The following is a 20,187-nucleotide window of genomic DNA, read 5'->3' on the forward strand; positions in this document are numbered from 1 at the left end:
AAGGAACTATAGATACCCCAAGGGAACCTGCTACAAAGGGGGTTCTTCAGCCTGTACAACTGGAAGTACGCTTGGGTGAGAATCACTCAAGGGCTCTTTGTGGATGGTTGGGTCGAAGTGTTATCAGAGATACGTCTGAACGGAGACACTCCAGTATCCGACTTCAAGGTAATAGCTCCAAGTCTGGCTCACTCCCGTGGGTATGAGTTCCTTGTCGCAATTGAAGTAGTGCTCTGGTCAATCAGGTATAAGGCTTGTCAAGGGGATATCAGATAGACAAAGGAAGTGTGCTTATATTGATCAGTGCTGTAAAGCTATGACTTGCTATGAAGTTGACTTTGATCGCGAGTATCAAAAGAACTCTTGATCAAGGTGGGAAACGAGTGTCTTTATATACATGTTAATCTAAATCCATATCACCTGTTTCCTCGTGAATCCATCGTTGGTCTTGAACCTCAAGTCCATCGTTGGATTCCCTAGCGCCTTGGCAACTTGGATTCCGCATGATCACGTGATCTGCTCGTCCCAAGTTTCCTGTCTGCTCTGTGTTGGTCCAATGAATGTGGTTGCCTGAGTTGTGCCGTAGGTGGTCCGTAACACGCTGCCAGCCTTTGCTTGTCGCCAGGGCTAGAGCTGCTTGCAGAAGAGGGTCTGCGGCGCAGTCATCAGGATGGAACTGATTCTTGCACATAGAACAAGTTGCGGAACCGCAGCGATCGCACTCGGCCCTGCCAGCTTTGATTTGGTCAGGAGAGAGAAATTTCCCGCAGTCAACATTGCTACAGTAAGTCCTATCAATCGTAGAAAACTCGATCTCGGCGTCGTGAAATGCCTGTCTCCTCTGCTGACAACTCCGCTGAAATAAGAGGCAGAGGGATGCCTTGGCGACAACATCTTGGAGGAAATAGAGTCTGGTCTTTGGTAGCTCGCATGAACAAACTTTTTAAACACCCAATGCAGTAGGAATCCTTGCACTGTAACCGAACAATCTGACATGGCCGGAAATGGTCGAGACAGACACAACATTGCTCTGCCACTTGTGAAAGCCTCTCTAGCGCCTTCCCCTGGCGCGCGGCATAAGTGGGGTATGAGGTTGACGGACCAGCGCTGCATTCGTCGCTATCGCGGTCCAGATCACTACCTTCATCAGGGACACATGCAATTAATCGTGTGCACTCTTCCCGGACATACGGCGGAGGGGCTTCGTTTCCTGATATAGCACCAACCATTGTCATAGCTAGGCGTCTATCCTGCTGGGCCTGGGCTTCATCCCGTAAGACGTCAGTAATTGCCTGGCCATCTGTATCCACAGCATGAGCGATGCTATGAGCAATCTTCAAGTCACTTAGAGAGTCGATGCAGCCTTCAATTTCAGCTTGGAACGCTACATAGGCTAATTCACTGTCCGGAAGATTATTTGATGGGCATTTGCCCTTGCGCTCCCTGCCATAAGAATCGATTTCCTCGAGCTGTAGTTCAAGGGCCACAAGTTCATCATCCAATCTGCCCAAATTTTCGGCATGGACCGGCCACGTAAAAGACTTGTATACCATAGATTTGGGGTGATGAATGAGAGGTAGTAACATAGACGCTGAACAGAAGGTAATATCAGGGTCACGAATTATGTACTGTGCTTGTATATGGCCTCCGCTTTTACTTAAGTACTAGCGAGACCCCGCGTTCTATATCGATTTCCTCCCTAGTTATGAGCTCTGGCTTGGTTTCCAATCGAACCGAAAGCCCGAGTGCGTATGACAAAGAGTTTTGGTCCAGAGAACCCTGGCCTGAAATAACATAAGGGAACAACCTTAGATCGGCTCTTATCAACGGCTGAAGCTGGCTAACTAGTTAAGTGGTTACCTCCACTGGGATCTCTGAAACTGCCCTATTTCCTAAAGGACACCCCCAGTGCTATGAATGATGCTGCAGCCATACCCTTCACTGGCTTCTTTACAAAGACAGGACTCCTCATTATCGAAATCTGCGACATACTCGTGAGAGCTGCACCAGTTGAAATGACCGTTGATATAGCAGTTGCTATTTATGGGGGCGTTGCAAGATAGGCTTTTTAGAGTTAGCAAGCTTGCGGGACTGCCACCGACATCCTTACCACCGTATGTTGCGTTCGCAACCAGCCGTATTAATATTGTCTATATCCTCCATTTCGAGATCGCCTTGTAATAGGATGATATCGTCAGATTTGAGTATCGCGCCTCTTCGTACCGTAAACCTCCCCCGTAGGCTCCGTGGGTAGAGAGCTATAGAATTTTCCATATGTTCAGCTTTGATAGTCTATAGAAGGCGAAAAGAATTTGACTGACACCCGGGGCGGTGATTGAACTCGTCTTTGAGAAGGCCATATGCAAAACACTGGCGACAGGGTGCAATATATATTATTGAGACGTGAGAACTCCACTAGATTGACCAAATGGGATATGCATCTTATCACGGAGTTGTAGGCTCAACGGCTTCAAATCTGGATTGAACATTTCAGTTTCATCGAAGACTACATCTCGGGAGCGTATAACACGTCCTAAGTGTGGTATCCAGATTTTGAAGATGTTCGTTGAATCGTAACCGATAAGATATCCTATATAAGCTCGTGGATTCAGCTTTTGGCCTCTTTTAACCTTGGGATTTCGAACGAATGCTTTGCAGCCGATAAGCTTCAAATGTGCCAGTGACGTTGACATTTGCACGGTGGAGCTGGGCGTGCCTTTGTTCGCGATGTGTTCTTGTAAGCTGGCCAGTGGTGATTTCTAATTTAACGCCTGCGTTGGCAATCTGTTCAAAATGTACGCTGCAGTGTGGATGAGTTCGCTCCACATCTGAGCAGGCAGTTTGGCTTCGATCCGCAGCGTTCGTGCCAGGCAAGTCAACATTCTACCGGAACGTTCTGCAGCGCCGTTCTGTTCTGGCGTGTATTCAGCAGAGTGTTCGATCACGATGCCCTCTCTTCTCGCCCATTCCCTAAACGTGTTGTTCAAGGACTGTTCGACGTCAATTCGTATGACTAGGACTCTGTAACCGAACTGCCGTTCGATATGTGCTGTTTTATCTATTATCGCCTGTAAAATCATCGATTTGTGTATACCTGTTTCAACTTCGTGCCATTTTATTACTTCGCAGAAGAAATGAGCCACCCATTTATCCTTATTATAGCCTTCTGGTGTAACATGGATAAGATCAACGTGTAGGCGTTGAAATAGGAGTGTTGCTCTCGATTCGGGTGTTCTTCGCGATATTTGACGTTTGGCTTTGGAGCTACCGCAGGCCTCGCAGATAGGCTTCGGTTCGCCGTTCTCTGGAGCTTTTGTACGGATGATTTCAATATCGTTTAAAAGCTTTTCGATATGTCTAAGGATTTCGTTATTTGGATGGCCAAGTCGCTTGTGCCAAAGAGTCTCGTTCGCAGCGCTCTTTTTGGGCTTGTAGGATGAGAGGAAAGCAGTGTTCTCCGTTGGCGGAGGGTTGTATTCGATAACGCGCAGTCCGTATAATCGCTAGGTGACTGCAAGAACCTTCTCCTCGTCATCTTTTCTCCTTATATAGCCAGTCTTTCCATCAAAAAAGAGTCCGTGCTTGTCCATGAGATGGTCGGACACGATACTGGTGTGGAAGCCTAGAATATACCACGCGTTCTTCAACAGAGCCATTTTTCTTGCTCCGGAACGGTTGGTGAACCAGATTCGTGCTATTCCAACTCCTTGTATCTCCGTCTCAGTGGTGCCAGTTAGGACAGTTCCTTGATGTGGCTCGAGTATTTCAAATCGAGCACTGTCGTTGACTATATAGGTGGTTACTGCCGAGTCGTAGACTACGCTATTTTTCAGTGCGAAATTCGACGCCGTAGAGAATGCTGATGGCTCTGTGGACAGCTCAGTATTCAAGGTGACAAGAGCTGTTATCTGTAAGTCCGAGTCATCGTCCTCTTCACCATTTGTAATTGCGAGATTTGCAGAGTTAACTGCTTTGCCTTTCCATTTTTAGCTTCTTTTGTAGCCTTCAATTGCCTTCTGGAATCTGGCTTTTTTGATCTCGTTTTTCATAGCTTCGTTGAACCTCTGCCTTATCTTCGGATCTTCCACCCAGCCTTCGGGCCTGAGTGCTTCAATAAGGTAGGGGCATCCGCGATACCAGTGTTTGATGCCGCATTCGCAGGTTGGTGGGTTCCTCTTATTATATTGAGGCTGTCCTTGTAACGTTGGCCCAGTTGATAGCCCAGTAATGGCTTGCAAGGATGTAGGCGAGAAAAAGACTGCTTGGAACTTCGTTTTATACACTGTTGGCTTCTTTCGATACTGCCTTTGGAACTTATTCGTAACCTGGTAAAAGGAATCGTCTCCTTTATGATCCGCCCATATTGTTGCGTATATTGGGTCGATCCGTTCATTGGCTTCGATGAATTCCTCGATTGCAGCTTCTTCAGTGATCAATTTGAGCTTTTTCATGTCTTCATAAGCTCTTGTCCAGCTGTCTATCCAGATGTGAACATCTCTCGTCCGTGGGCTTGTCTTAAGAGCTTTCCAGCGGTCTCTGACTTCGCGCCGTCTGTCCTTTTCCGTTAGACAGAGCCGTTCCTTCAGCTTTCTCATAATCTCGTAAGAGGATGGTTCCACTGCCAGGGTTATAATCAGTGGATATTTAACACTCTTTACCAGTGCGAGTCGGAATGCGCGTAGGGCAGCTTGTTCCTTTTCATGCTGCTTGTATTCCCTATCGTATTCCTTCACTTTCGCGTTGTAAACGTTCCACTGTGTTTGACTATTTATATCCTCTGGCATATTAGGCATTTTTGGTTCTTTCCTTTCTTCTGGCTTCGTTGCCAGGTTTGGATCTACCAATTCCCAGATGTTGTTGGAGTGCGCGAGCCCGTACATGGCTCCGTACCATGAGTCCCAGTCCCGTTCGTCTTTTAAGACTGTGACTGTGACGGTGCTGGTGTTGATTTCATCCATGTCCGCAGTGATAGGATGAAAAGGGTGAGTTTGTTGATGCTGCTGTAGGGATCCTGCAGTTGGCGTTTCGAAGTTCGATATACGGACGTTTGTACGTTCTATCGAGTGTCAGCCGGGCTCATAACTGTCAAATCGGAGCAGCAAAAAGGGGGCATATGATTGGTTAAACGTGTTTTAAGGCGATATAACCGATGTAATTGAATGTATTAGAGAGCTTGCTCGTTGTATGTACATGCAGAGATTTCGAGCTCCAAATACGGATGGAAGCTGACTAAGCTACATAATTTGACAATATATCAATCGATATATCTAGTGGTGGGGAGGAGGCAACGATGCTCGGCTACGGCTCAGCATCCAATGAGAGCGATGCAAATACCTTGCAGGCGCCGAAGCAACGCTACGGCGGCCGTAGCGTACGGGCATGAGTGGAAGAAAAAAATGTGTATGTATGTATCTAGCTGCCTGCTCTACCTGTATACATGTGTAGTACTCAGCGAGGCGCCGGGTAAAAGTGGCGCCGAGCCGGTCCTAGGATAAAAGAAGATCCGGCCCGTCGCTGGAGCGAGGCCCCCATCACACTATCATTCTTTGTTCAAACTCCTCTGGGTCCAAATTCGAACGGCGCACCAGTGACTTCCGCAAAGCATGTACTTCCTCTTTTTCGGGAATGGATTTTCCACTTCGTATCTAAACCCGCGACTTTGTCGGGGACGTAACACGCTGGGTAGCTTGGTAGCAATGTTCATTGATCAGCTCACCTACACAACGGACCATGGCATCATCTAAAACAGTATGATGAGTACAACTAAGGCGATGTGTGTCCAGTTTCGAGCAACGTGCTGACCACCATTCTAGCGCTCCTGCGGCCATAGTCTCGGGTGTGACAAGGTAAAGACAGGCGCCTTGATATATGGGCGATCGGTTCACGTTGCACAGCAGCGGCGCGACCTTGTTAAAGTGATTCAAGACCAAGTCTTTCTGACTTTCTCCAAAGATTTGTAATGCATAGTTAACCTCGTCACTATTCGTGTTTGTAGATGGCTTAGTTGTCGTGTAAGTTCCAGCATCTATTAAAATGAGAGAGGTAGGATTGTTGCCATGCCGATTTCGCCAAAGTAAAGCCATCTCGAACGCGATCAATCCACCAAAGGAGTAGCCTCCGAGAACTAGTCCGTGGTGGGGAGGAATGAGCTTCTCAATATCGTTCAGGTAAATCTCCGCCCATTCAGTAATTGTTTCAGGATGATGTGGTTGGTCGAAGAAAGGATCATGAATAAGAAGAACATCAAATGCATCATCTAATGAAGGGACCAGGGAGGAGAATATGCTGCCTTGTCCCCAAAAGCCGTGAACCAACACAATTGTTAGTCGACTGTGAGGCCGGATATGCGGTTCTAGATATCTCGAGGTGCAATTTGGGTTTTCTGCAGTACTTTTTGTTCTGATAATGTGACTCAACATGGCTGGAGTCGGCGACTTCAGGACATCAAATATATAGATTTTGTGCCTCAAGCGACTGCTAATCCGGGTGGCAAGTCGTGCAGCCATGAGAGAATGGCCACCAAGATCGAAAAGGTTATCAGTAATGCCAACCTCTATCCCCAGAACACTTGCAAACTCTTCACAAAGAACACGCTCTACCTCATCCCGCGCAGGAACGCGGGCAGACAATGCTTTATTCGGAGTGGCAAGCTTAGCACTCTTCGCAAGCGCCCGGCGATCGACTTTCCCATTAGCATTGACTGGCATTTTTTCAAGTACCTGAATCACCGCAGGGACCATATAGGATGGCAGCATAGCCTCTAGTCTGCCACGTAACAAGCATTCCACGACGGGCCCCGACCCATTGGGTTCATTACGCTCTGGCTTCCGGACCGTGACGAAGCTAATAAGCTCCAGATCCTGGCCATCACGCTCTCGGGCCAAGACCACAGCATCACTCACGTCCTCAAAGGCAAGGAGGGCATGTTCAACTTCTGGTAGCTCAATGCGGTGGCCACGTATCTTGACCTGATAGTCCATGCGCCCGAAGAATTCAAGCTGGCCATCGACTGGGCGGCATCGGACGTAGTCCCCTGTACGATAGGCCTTCACTGACTGTCCGTCGATAATTACACAGACGAATCGACCGTGATCCCATTCCGGGTTGGTATATCCTCTCGCCACGCCGTCTCCAGTGACGACCAGTTCCCCTATCACACCAACCGGGACCAGACGCTGTTGTGGATCCATGACATAGGCTCCGGAGTTACTAACGGCGCGGCCAATAGGCACGCCATTGACACACCTCTCTTCGGGAAGCATGCGGTAGAGAGTACTAATTACAGTATTTTCACTTGGGCCGTAGGCATTGAAAACATGTCCCCTCACTGATCTTAGTGCTTTAAATGTGTCTTTCGGATCACAACGATCACCCATAACAAATAGTACGTCGAGTTCACCGATAGTAGATGGAGAATCAATAAGACACTGCTTTAAAACGGCTGGAGTGAAGGAAGCGACCCGAACACCCTCCATCTTGAAAACATTACCCAGCCCAGCACTATCCAATACGGCCATGGCATCAACGCAGATTACTGTCCCACCATATAAGATCGCCGTATAGATCTCTGACGTCGATGCGTCGAAAGTAGTGTTCGCCATGTGTGCTATTGGCACAGCTCCCCATATTCGCGACAGCTCGCTGGCCATGCGCACGACCCCGCGGTGCTCGACCATAACTCCCTTTGGCTTGCCTGTCGACCCTGATGTAAACATCACGTACGCCAAGCTCGTGGCTGATGGCGCTGTGGAGGCCACTAACGGTCTTTGGGGGAGTTGTTCGGCCTGAGCTGGCTCATGCAGGGTGGCTATAATGGGAACAAATTCAATATCTGCTCCCTGTATCGCAGGGGCCGCCACGTCGTTTCCAAGCAGGACAAGCTTGTGGCCTGCGACAGACGATATGATAGCCTCAATCCGGGCTCCTGGGGCATTAACATCCAATGGTAGGTACGCTAGGCCTGCCTTTAGAATCCCAAGAAACGCTATGATCGTCAGGCACGATCGTGGTGAAAGTACGCCAATTAGTGTTTCCGCGACTAATCCTCGCTGCATGAGCCATCTAGCGAGTTCATCCGACCTCTCATCTAGCTAGGTATACGTTAACTGGGTCGAGGAGTCCTTGACGGCCACAGTGTTAGGTGAATCTCCAACCTGGCGCTTAAATACGTCGACCACACTAGACTCGCGTGGATAGTTCGTCCGCTCAACCTTAGGAAGGCCCATGTCGCATAGACTTGGGTTACTGTCGGTCAACAGTAAGGAGGTGATCGGCGTCTGTGGCTCCTGGAGGCCGTGTTTCAGAACCTTATAGAAAACCGATATTATGCTATTGATTGTTCGTGGATCAAAGAGCTCTACTGCGTACAGAATACTCCCGCGAAGATGATCTTCTTCCTGGAAGAGGTAAAACTCGAGGTCGAATCTCGAAGTTGTTACAAAAGGCATCTGTTCCGCCTCAACGCCTTCCAAACTAAATTGGCCAAGGCTGCGTTGAGAGTGAACGGCAAATACGGTCTGGACCACCGGGTTACGAGACACGTCCCTAGTATTCAACCCTAGCTCCGCAACGATTCTCTCAAAGGGGACATCCTGATTGGCGTACGCGGCCGCTGTAGTAGATCGAATCTGCTGCACGAGTTCTCCAAATAATTCCTCTTGAACCTTAATACGGATACATTGTAGGTTAACAAAGAATCCAATAAGGTTCTCTAATTCCTGCCGGTTTCGATTTGCAATTAGAGAGCCAATTGTCGCATCCTCCGCGCCTGTGAGGCGGTAGTGTGTTGCCCTAAATGCGGCGAGAAGGACAACAAAGGGGGTCACTTTGTGTGTTTTGCAAAACTGCTGGAGAGTATTATACAATACACCACTAATTGTAACTGCCTGCTCATCTGCCTCTCCAGACAACACATTAGGCCGTGGCTTGTCACACAGAAATTCAGCCGGGTTGCTGCCATCTAAATGTTCGATCCAGTATTTGAGTTGCTGCTGGTGCTCATCTGCCTGCTTTACAGGCCCATCATTGAAGGGTGATGTGTAAGTGGGTAACGCCATTTGAGCTCTCGAACGCTGATTATTTTCTAGCGTAATACTATGGTTGATTCGCTTTAGTGTTATCCAAAGTTGAAACTTGTTCGCAAAATAATTTGAGATGGCTAAATAGCCTTTCGGTTCAATGTTATCTATATACTGGGTCACGATAATTCCGTAGTAGGTATTTTTCGTCTTATTTCACTGAGAAGCGGAATTTGTCATCATTGTATCTTGTCATTAGTTATCTCAATCATTTCGCGTTAATAAGATAAGCAAGATAAGCAAGATTGGCAAGGTAAGCAAAGTAAGCAGGGTAAGCAAGATAAGCAATGTATGCATATAAGCAAAGTTGCGAGGCAAGCCAACTAACACGATATGAATAGTAATTAGTTAGTCGAGGTAAAGAACTCTGCTTTGTTCCTCGTCATTGCGCACCTTGTTTACATACTTTGAGATAAAGACACCTATGCAGACTTTGTCAACCAGATCCCCTGGAATTCCTTCTTCTCAGTTTGACGTTGTCGAAGGCTATAGCTCCCTTTCTACTGGTACTTGGGGGCCTGGCTTTAGGCACAGCCTGTAACGGCTGTGAAATTGGTCAGGTTGCTTAAATGTAGCTATAAGCAGGATACAACAGCCTTTGTCTTCAATGTCTATAATGGTATTTGATGAGATTTGCCTGCCAAGTGGGGCTTGCCACTTAGTCTGTAAAGGGTAAAGAGCCTTGTCTTTGATCAATTGGTGTTACATAATAGTAGGCTGGAACAACCAATATTATAAACGAAAGGATGGGTGGCTTATTATGGCTCTCCGATCAGATGAAATAAATGAAACACACGCCCATTAATCCTGGTAGAGTTTGCTTGCCAAGAAAACTGAGGCAGAGCTTCATTATCACTAGAAAGGGTTAGCAGTCCAAGTTTGCGCTACTGAAGAACAGGTTATCTTTTTCTATAATGTAACTGTCTACCGTAGCCAGGTACATGTGCTTCAGTCGCCCAGCAAGTACTCGCCAAACCAACATTCGGTTTCCTAGGCATTTCATGGTGTCTCTAATTATATTTGATGTATTACATGTCAATTCTTGACGATAGTATATCTTCTAAAAGAATCTGCATGTCGTGCTTAGAGCTTTTGCAACAAAGTGGCCTAGGAAAGTGGTCCTCGTAGCCATGGACTCCATACCGCCCTAATCACACCGCAGCAACCCAGAGGATGGCGCCAGCCAACAGAGTTTCTATCCCAAGCACGACATACATCCAAGTCAATTTCGGATCCACCGTCAATGGCGAAACTGTTACCGCTATCAAGGCTCCTGCTGACACAGTTGATAGGTACACGGCCATTATCAGCGATTTCATCGACTGGGGTGCCTTTGTATATGCGTATTCTATACCTGCCACAGATGCAAGGACTTCTGAAATAGCAACCAATACATAAGAAGGAATCTGAAGGAATACAGAGACTCTATTAGGGGCTTTTCCACCCATACAGTCTACTGATCGTGGGCGATCATAGCAAGGCGGGGCCGCATAGATAGTTCGCTGAAGAAAGCTGGCATATAACATAGATATCCCGCAGAATAGGAACCCCAGCGCCATTCTATCAATATGGCGAACGGACGCTCCAAGGCTTCGAAGTAAAGGATATATAAAGCGATCGAGAATAGGTAATAGGATGAGGGCAACGACAGGGTCTATGCTTGTCATCACATCATTCGGAATGCCATGTGTCTCCATGGTGGCAGCTTGAGAAACGAAATTTGTTGAAAGCTGGGAGTAGGCAGCCCAGTAAAAGGGATATAACAGAAAAACTTTACACGCGGATAACGCGCATCTCAAATCGTCGATAAAAATGTCATCCCACGGAGGCGTTTCCGTTGAAACTTCCTCGGCTTGATAGGTCGGTCGTGCATGGTCAAGGCTGAATTTGTTCTTGACAGCAATCCAGGTCGCTTGACAGGCTTTGGTTATTATAGAATTGTCAGGCGCACGGCTGATATATTGATCTTTGCTTGCCAATAGAATTATGAGCCCGACAAGGAACACCGTTGTTGGCAGAGCAAATGCGGCAGAGAAACCGTACTTCTGTTCAATTATCGTAGAGACCAAGGCAGCAAGAGAACCCATATTGATATATAAGAAGAACATTGTAAATAATCTTGATGACTATCAGCCTTTGAGAAAGTAAGATGGAAGTTTTAGGAGACAAGCCTTTGAAGCGTCAGATCTCGATCGACAACGACTTTTTCCCCTGATTTAAGCACCATAATGGCTTCCTTAGGACCGATGTATTGCTCTGCAATCAAGGAGCTAACGTTCGTCTTAATGCCACCTGTGCCGATGCCTATCAAAAATAAAGACAAAGATAGCCCTAGGATTGACACACTATTATCCCGGGCAAAGGGTAATGAGGATAGAAATAGAGTTGCCAATCCGCAGCCATAAACCGTAGAAGAGTATACTATGGTTTTCACTCGTCCAATGTTCTGTTCTGCGACTATAGCGCCGATTATTGGAGTAATGAAACACCAAAGCATGAATATTTGATTTACCGTTGTAGCATAAGCCTGCCCGAGCCCTATTCATGTCAGAAAATTTCAAGCAGCTGACCAAAGTGTTGCGTACCAATTCCACCAGTGCGTGAAAAATTGTTTCCGGAATTTTGAATATAATTCTGCAACGGCCCAATAATTCCGAAGTAGGCAAATCTTTCGCATAGCTCAATAGTCGCAATAAGCCACACTGAGAGCGGAAAAGAATCTGCAACCCTCCTTAGGCCATCGTAAAGCTTCCTGTCAGCCTCTGCTTCATCAGACGTGGCTGACAAAAGTGGAGTACCGTCAGTTGCATCAAACGTTTCTATCCTTGGATCCGAGCTCGACATTTTATATGTTCAAACGACTGTTGGACGATTATCGATAGAATCTTTCTTTAATTTGAAGCACGCCCAATGGTATATTTCTTCACAGAATGCTAGTGGAGTTGTAATTCCAGAAAGAATTGTGTATTTAAGACCTTAAGAGGTTCACGGGATGCGTGCAATCTAGAACATCCATTGGGGTTACCGAAGTGGAGAGATGATAATTCGCTTGTTCAGCCGCTCAAAACAGCGATTTTGAGGTCAAAGCCAGAAGACGGCCTTCCGATATCCGTAGGGATCCGATTGGCGGGGATCTGTCACACGTGATTAGGTCTGCTGACCCATATTTTATGACTCATATTTGGTATATCTTCATACCCTGCAATGTATCTACACGGATAAATCGACGAGCCAATATTTCCTACGCCAGGCCCCTTCCGCATGGCCCAATAGCCACCTCTGGACAACCATGGGACGGCAACCGGCCCAACTCCGCAAACCGCGCGCAGAATATGCCAAGGCTGTCCCCGCCATCCTCCACTCAATACGATGTTTCGGAAAAGGGCTTGTTAGTCTTGAATTTTTTCGAAATTTGACTGCATGACATCACAATGTTCTACCGTATACGTTAATATACCATGAGCCAACATATATACCGAGTGTGATATGCAGAGTCACCATGCGGCATCAACAGGGTTTTACCATCGTAACCAGCTGTATAAACCCTTGTATTTTATGTATAGCGAGTGTTCTACCAACATGCATAGTCTCACCATGCATATTAGCAATACCACCTCCTGTGTTACTTATTTATTTAACTCCCTGTTCAGTACACCAGCCTGTAGTCCTAAGCCGCTCCGCCAGTAAGATTGTGCGTTCCAGGGGAAGAGGTTCCGTGACAGCTTAGAGCCGGCCTGCTTGGCCATGTACCCTACTCCATATTCACACGCAACCCACAAATTACGCCACAACCCACGAATTATGCCAGACTTCTTACCCCTGCAGTACACCTGGGGTGTAAGTAAGTCTCAAGGATATAATTGTTGGAGCGGTGGACGAATGACAAGTGAGAGCTTGAAGCGCGAGATCGAAAACAGGCTCAGAAGGTCTAGACCACTGTTATCCCACCTGCCATCTGTTCCTATATACAGCGCTTCACCCGCTCCGACATAGGATTTATTTCTTAAGGCGCTATCTTGGCGCTCTATCTGAAAAGGAGAGAGATAAGTATAGGAGGGCTAGTTGCAAGGATTACGTGTACATGCATTAACTCAAGTAACCCTGCACCAGGGGATCAGTAAAGACATGCATAAAGTGGTATTTTGAGTTTACCCCAGCAGCAAATAACAGGGTTGCCGGAATGGACGGGTTGCTGGAGCCAGCTGTATCAGAGATGTGAGAATGTAAACGCTGTATGGCCCTCTGCAGCTCACTGGTTAAGTACATACTGTACGGAGTATAAATATGCCATAGTGCTGTATCGCTCATGGGCTCGTAGGGCTTATCTCTAATATGTCGTGTCTATTCTAATACCTGTTCTACTACCTAGTAGAGGCGGAACTAGCCCTTATTAGAGGCCTAAAGTCTACTAGCAAAGCTATGAATACGCCACCTGTCCACGCAGGCGTCTGCTTTCGGTGATATTTGGAGAAGAATGCGCTAGGGAAAAGGTGTGGGTATTGGCGGGCGAACCGCTATGGTGGAACGGATGGTGGAGCGGGCAACTAAAAAAACAAGGGGAAGGGCCCAACGTGGTAAGTTAGTGGTCAAAGTATATTTGATAATCCTGGAGCTGCCAGTCCCCGATACACCAATAGGGTATTATTCACCTAGCTATCAACTGCATCACTGCCTACTATACCTGAGTCAGAGGTGTAAAATGCCAAGTACACCGCGTAACAAGCCAACCCCCTACCGCATAAACCAAATAATGGCAGCTCAAACGTGTATAATCATAGCTTCACCTGGAACCTCGGGCTCATGCGAATTCTCGCCCCAAATTTGACAAGGAAGATCGAAAAAGGCACAAATGCAATGGCAATGAATGCCAAAAGACTGTTACCCCAGCCTAACCCCAACTGCATATATAGAGCATTGCCAGCTAGGGGAATTACCGCTCCAAACAAAGATCGGACAACAGTATTAGCAGCAATCGCACTAGCAGCATAGATAGTAAAGGTATCAATCAAATATATCTGAATTGGAAGGAACATACACTCCATTCCCAGAGCAAGAAACGTTGTTCCAATAATAGGAACTATCCAATGTGACTGGGCATTAGCTGACCAACCGTACCAGAAGAGGCCGATTGGGACCAGGAAGGACCCTAGTATTAACGGAGGCAGACGATCTTCAGGCTGAGTTGATCCATGGAGTTCCCTTTGTCTTTTAATGTACCAGTCTGAGACAGGGCCGACAGAGAACTGGCCGATACAGAACCCTACGCCGAGTCCCAAGTAAACCAGCCCTGCTTCGCCCGAATTGAAACCATAGAGATCTTCGAATATTTTGGGGAAAGTCGTTAGCAATAGGTATAGATAGCTGTAAACAACAGCAAGGTATAAAGATAGAATGAGCACAATGGGAGATTGTATCAACATCTTGGATGGCCGCGCAATAGAAGTTGATATGAGCTGTCCTACTGTTAGACCTTTGTCAAACTTCGTCTTTAGATTGCGACCGCTCTCTTTTCGCAATTTGTCCGCCTTCTGTTGGAGAATAGTTGGCGAATAGGTCTCCTCCATGAAGAACCAGCACGCAATTGTGGCTATACCCGCCTAGTTCAATATCAGCACCCAAAAGGGAAATATATAAGTGTGGTTGATGTATACAAGAATTGCTACCAACCAAAATGTCCACCTCCATCCCGTCTGAAGCGTCATATACCCCCCAATGACAGGGCCTATAGGTATCTCGTAAGTATCTGTGTCTTGAGTGGGGAAAAAGTGTAAAGTTGGTCATCAGTACCTATCACAGGACCCTAAAGAAAGCAAAACGTTAAATGTGCCTTGATATAACATATGTGTTAAGCATACTAGACCATACCAGTAAAGGGCCAATGGCCCAAATTGTAAGCGATGTGCCCCGTTTCTCAACTGGCATCAAGTCTGCAATAATCCCTCCCCCTAGAGTCACTGGTACACAGCCAGAGAGTCCCATAAGCAGTCGGAATACGATCAACATCGTCATATTCACTGATACCGCACACAGAACTGTAGCAATCACGAAACAGATATTTGACGCGTGAGTAATTGGAAGCCGGCCGTAGATTTCACTGGTTGGTGAGAATACCAAGGGTCCAATAACAAATCCGACGATGTAAACCGACACCATGAAAGCTGAAAGTTCCGAGTTGGTGGAATGGAAATCACGCAATACTTGCGGAATTCCAGGAGCAAAGATGCTTGCTGCGATCGATCTGTTTCCAATCACAGGTTTGCTCAGTTATAAAGCCAATGATTTAGATGAGGTGTCGAGCTCTTCACATACACATTGAAGGTATTGACGGAGACTAGTGTTATGGTTACCCATTTCCGTGAAATTGGCCAGTTCAATGGGTTGGCAGGATCTCCTAATCCATTCCAATCAACCCAATCACCCGGTTCATTGTTTCCTAGTATTGTGTTAACTTTTATTACTCACTGAGGACACTGCGTTCTCACCATCCACATCGCGGTTACTTTGGCTAATTTCTTTATCCATCTCTTAAAGAATTTAAGGGAAATGATGCTAAAGGTAGATGTAACAGAATATAATGAAGCCTTGATGCAAGGTAGATGACACCAAAAACATGATATTTGGTGGGATGAGGCTCTATATACATCGGAGCTGGCGGAGTTCGGAACTCGGATTTCCTTGGCGGGGAAAGCGAAATTTCGAAGTAATGTTTGTCAAATTTCGCACATTGTCGTCCGCCAACACCACGTATTGGTGAGGCAAAATGACTGTGGTAAAACATGGTATTCAGCGCCGCTCTATCCTTTGAAATAGATGCACATCCATGTTTTGAGCCGTGAGAGACGCTAATATTGATTGGATACTTCATATTCTTACTGACTCAAGCAGAAACATGGTATCAATTAATTTTATTTACACTCCATGCCCGTTCAGTGATCTCCAACGCCTCGTAGTATTATGGAGTATTTTCAAGTTGGCTCTTGGACCGTTAATATTAATCCATTGAAACCAACACGTGGATGGTGGTATTGAAAGGCCCCATTTTCTTACTTTTACCCTGCATACCCTGCCTACCCTGCATACTCTGCTTATTTTGCATACTCTGCTTACTTTGCATACTCTGCTTACTTTGCATATTCTGCTTATGCTGCCATCAAGTTTAGCAGTTGCGAAAATCTTTCCCTGCGAGGGCCCATGTCTTTCGACCATGTTTTTTCAACATATTTTGTGCCTACTGACAATCCATTCCACTCTAGCGCTTCACCCGCCTAATCAACAGGCAACTGTGATTTTGGGGTAAAAATTTAGAGTAGTTAAGGGACTTGGGCCTTAGAGGGTGAACCGGCATCGTGCACATACTGAGCATCTCTTCGGTTTGCAATTCATTCGGAGTTCCCACGAAAATTCAGGAAGCATATAGAACCACAAGATATATACCCACTCGAAAGTTAGGTAGATATAGTTCTGAAATCACTGCCTCTGTACTGCGGCTTAATGAGGCCACAGGATTTTGCTCCCTTAACTTAAATTCTCGAGTAAGATTGAAACACTTCTACGGAACACGGCAGAACTGCTGGCAAATGCAAACTAGCTCTAAATGTTATCAAACAGGGAAATAATATCGATAAATGATGGTAATAACTTGATCAGAGAGTGCAACTACTTGGCCCACCAGAGAACCCATGGAGCAGGTTAGCACTAACGTGCTGTCTAGCTCCCAACTTAGCCCCACATCTCAGCTCCGAGCTCCGAGATCCGAGCGGGAGCGCTTAAATAAACCTGTGTCGCCAGCATATTCCTGAAAAGATACGGCAAACTCTTTTAGCGCTGAATATAAGGATCGAAAGACTATTTAGGTTGCTCTTATAATGATTATTAAAAAAGGAAGACCATTGTTATTGCAACTTGTCTTCTATCTAGATGTTGCTAGTGTTGTTATGACGTCTTTTTGAGGTTGAAATGCTAAACTCGACGATCTCTTGAAAAGAAGGGCGCACATCGCAGCTCGATTGAATCAAAGACAAGGCAGACAATTGAAAGAGTCAAGCAAATCTAGATAAAGGTTTCATTGCATAGCAACACAAACCTTTCTTACGAAATAACTGCATGATTCTCCAGAAAGCCCAGCCGCTGATTAAGGTAATAAGATCCTCGTTTATGCCAGCGCTAGCACTAGCAGCAATGAGGCTTATACCGTCTTTCAACGCTCTATCGAGGCTCGGACTGGTATTATGTGCTCCTGAGAACCGTTTTTCCCATTGTCACCTAACTACACAAGCCTAACCTATTGTAATGGCAGTATGCTGGCAGCGATGATACAACATATACCACTCGACCAAAAGATCATACACAGTGATGACGCTCGTCATCTCTGGTCGCTGCACTGCTTATATGCTTGGGTGCCACGTGATGTGGGCTTGGTGGGCGCATGCTGCGTGGCATGACACCTATCATATCCAGCTCGGATGGAACTAAATCAACGAATTGAATATGGTCATTAATTTATATCATAACGTTGGCTTTGTGACTAGCTAGGAGTTTAGCAACTATGCCAGCATTTACTCGCATGCCAACACAGCCACGAAAATCCATACTCTAAAATCTTATATCAAGACGTTTAAATAAGCTTAATTTGATCTAGATAGAGTTCAAAGTGTGATGGTGAACCACGGGAAAATGAAGTTGGTCCTAGGATACATAGAAAGAAAAAAAAGGAAGGTTAGTCGAGCATATGTAGTTTTCAAAAGAGATTAGTTAGTGTCAAGAAGGTGGACGATGATATTGAAGCTCTACTATCGAATGTGCGAGGTTTGAACCAAGCGAGATATAGCTGACTAATACAAAAACCGACAGTTAGTTAGGGTAACGCACGTACACTCTGTAATAGAGTCGCCCATTGCGCTAGAGAAGGGCTTCAAAGGTAATTACCGAAGCTGCTTCGCTTCAAATTCGTGTAATGTGAGACAAACACGTTTATTTTAAGCGTGAGCCGCAGACCCACGTACTTATTATATTCTAAGATTTACTGATAAGGTAGTGGTTAGTATTCCGCCGCTAGACAGGCTTAGGCGGCTGGGGTCATCTAAAAAACGGCACCGCAAATATCACATATTGGCACCATCCTACCTTTAATGAGCCCGGCGTAGGATCCAACACACTAGACTGGGTAATGAAAATAGCATCCCAGTCCAAGCATGCATCCCCGGAGAACTGTTTGCAGTTTGAATTATCGGGTGACAGGGGTGAAATACCCATATCCCTGTATTTTAAGGTTACATCCAACGAGGTCTGTCAAGATATCTGTTGGGTCGAATGAGCTTTTCATGTCAAGCATCTTCCTGTGATTGACCAGTATTCCCTGTTCACTGGGATATGTAATATAAAAGGAGTAAAATAGTATTAAGGTAAAGCTTCCCACATTTAGCTTGCCGTTGCTTTCCACATTTTAAGATGTGAATGCTAAATTCCTTTCTCGCTCGACTATATCGAACAACTGGATTTACTCATCGATATGGAAATATCATCTAATGTGGACATGCCAACTAGAAGAAGGTCTAAGGATGCCGCCAGAGAACCGAGAGTTGTGAATATGCGCAGGCGACTACAAAATCGTCTTGCTCAACGCAAATACAATAAGAAACCTTACAACCCCTTTTCAACTCTACTGTCGACAGGTCTAACTTTGTCAAGGGGATAAAGCAAAAGAACGTAAAGAGTGCAATCCCCAATCAGCTACAGACTCAACGAGCATGACGTTGGAAATTCCCAACGAGTTCTGGCCCTCGTTGCAGCAGGACCCCCAGTTTCCTCCACCAGAAGGCGATGGTTTTACTCTACCTACAAGCCAGAATCAAAATCCATCAGTCCAAGATCTGTGCCCTAAAAGCTCCTTAGAGACAAGAATTTTACCTTCCCTTACTACTCCCTTTTCGCAAGGTCAGCTACCAAGTCCTGCCAGCTCTGGTCCACCCCAGCTATACCAAGATAGTTCGCTGCTTCCTCCATCTCTCTTGTGGCCAGCCATTTTAGAGGTAGGTAGGCACCATGATTTCTGTGCGTGAGGTGGTTATTAAACATATTTAGAGCGATCAAGGCATTATATATGATCAAGAACGTATCTCAGAGCCGATACCTTGTGAGAATGGGGACAGAGGGAAGGAAACTATATTCACGTCTAGTAGCCAAGGCTCTGAGGACCTTCAGCGCTCCAAAGGCAAGGTTGAGACAGCCGACATCAATGTAAGATTGCTTCACTATTTAGCAGGCAGATTATGCTAACGCATCTTGCCAGACAATCAAGCAAAGTATGAAAGATAGCGCGCTGGAAATTATCCAGAAACAAAAAGCTTGTCTTTATAAAGAGGGTGAACAAATATTTGAACAGTTGATTGAATTACATCAACTTGCAGTCTACCTCGAAATAACCCCTCAAGACTCGTATTTATATCACCTTCTTCTGAACACCAAGAAAACATTCCTTTCTTCATTCCAAATTCCACGCTGGACCTTGTCAACCTTGGGCAAAGATAGAACCGACGACAGCCACGTAAACTATGACAGTTGCAGTGCCTGAAAGTATGGGTGAACTAGCGTCTAAACTGCAGTTCATTTCTTTTCGAAAAGGGATTGTTTCTTTTTCTTTGGATTTATTGAAAATGATTATTCTCGTGTCTACCTAGAAATAAGAACGGAGATTATTTGTCTACTTTGCCCCGGTATCTATGTAGCCCGTCAAGTCTGAAATGTTCAACTACAAGACGACCCGTCCACCTTTACCGTACGCATGTGTGACGGAGAAGACATTGCGACTGGTCTCTTGTCCCCGATATATACGCCTTAGACACTGCGATCGTGATGCAAGAGTGGTTCAACCAGCTGCTGGAAGAGGATGCCGCAAATGACAGCTACGTATGCGGGATTCCCTCCATTGCAGCTCATTGGGACTGACTTCTTTGCTAGATTCTTGCCCTTTCTATGTATCTGGAGCCCGACACGATACCATCGGAGAAGATGCTGTTTGGGAGCCATGAGCGCGCCACCGTATGCCAGGGCTCGGCAGATCTATCGGCGATTGCCCAGGAGGAGGTATCTGGCCGGCACATCCGGTGACTTC

General features: G+C 46.1%; 6 protein-coding genes across 6 annotated transcripts; 1 reads left to right on the forward strand and 5 right to left on the reverse strand.

The window, feature by feature from the left end:
* Window positions 1-400: 400 nt before the first annotated feature.
* MCYG_03998 (IBR domain-containing protein) lies at window positions 401-1,553 on the reverse strand (the record flags this gene model as incomplete). The annotated part of the gene is made up of 2 exons (XM_002846215.1): window positions 401-939; window positions 1,103-1,553. 2 exons carry the CDS (start codon window positions 1,551-1,553, stop codon window positions 401-403), a joined length of 990 nt encoding a protein of 329 aa, XP_002846261.1.
* Window positions 1,554-5,645: 4,092 nt separating this feature from the next.
* MCYG_03999 (peptolide synthetase) lies at window positions 5,646-9,056 on the reverse strand (the record flags this gene model as incomplete). Its single annotated transcript, XM_002846216.1, has 2 exons — window positions 5,646-8,061; window positions 8,101-9,056. The coding sequence occupies 2 exons, from the start codon at window positions 9,054-9,056 to the stop codon at window positions 5,646-5,648; spliced, it is 3,372 nt and encodes a 1,123-aa protein (XP_002846262.1).
* A 1,172-nt stretch (window positions 9,057-10,228) lies between these two features.
* MCYG_04000 (peptide transporter PTR2) lies at window positions 10,229-11,921 on the reverse strand (the record flags this gene model as incomplete). Its single annotated transcript, XM_002846217.1, has 4 exons — window positions 10,229-11,203; window positions 11,302-11,381; window positions 11,424-11,615; window positions 11,663-11,921. 4 exons carry the CDS (start codon window positions 11,919-11,921, stop codon window positions 10,229-10,231), a joined length of 1,506 nt encoding a protein of 501 aa, XP_002846263.1.
* A 782-nt stretch (window positions 11,922-12,703) lies between these two features.
* Window positions 12,704-13,385, reverse strand: MCYG_04001 (uncharacterized protein; the record flags this gene model as incomplete). The annotated part of the gene is made up of 4 exons (XM_002846218.1): window positions 12,704-12,896; window positions 13,026-13,105; window positions 13,230-13,279; window positions 13,346-13,385. 4 exons carry the CDS (start codon window positions 13,383-13,385, stop codon window positions 12,704-12,706), a joined length of 363 nt encoding a protein of 120 aa, XP_002846264.1.
* Window positions 13,386-13,849: 464 nt separating this feature from the next.
* Window positions 13,850-15,599, reverse strand: MCYG_04002 (caffeine resistance protein 5; the record flags this gene model as incomplete). The annotated part of the gene is made up of 4 exons (XM_002846219.1): window positions 13,850-14,674; window positions 14,943-15,315; window positions 15,387-15,510; window positions 15,560-15,599. The coding sequence occupies 4 exons, from the start codon at window positions 15,597-15,599 to the stop codon at window positions 13,850-13,852; spliced, it is 1,362 nt and encodes a 453-aa protein (XP_002846265.1).
* A 3,224-nt stretch (window positions 15,600-18,823) lies between these two features.
* On the forward strand, window positions 18,824-20,183 carry MCYG_04003 (conserved hypothetical protein; the record flags this gene model as incomplete). Its single annotated transcript, XM_002846220.1, has 6 exons — window positions 18,824-19,105; window positions 19,158-19,313; window positions 19,366-19,620; window positions 19,802-19,859; window positions 19,915-19,982; window positions 20,034-20,183. 6 exons carry the CDS (start codon window positions 18,824-18,826, stop codon window positions 20,181-20,183), a joined length of 969 nt encoding a protein of 322 aa, XP_002846266.1.
* Between the last annotated feature and the right edge of the window lie 4 nt (window positions 20,184-20,187).

Source organism: Microsporum canis, genomic scaffold (genome assembly GCF_000151145.1).
Source record: "Microsporum canis CBS 113480 supercont1.4 genomic scaffold, whole genome shotgun sequence".
Classification (NCBI taxonomy): Eukaryota; Fungi; Ascomycota; class Eurotiomycetes; order Onygenales; family Arthrodermataceae; genus Microsporum; species Microsporum canis.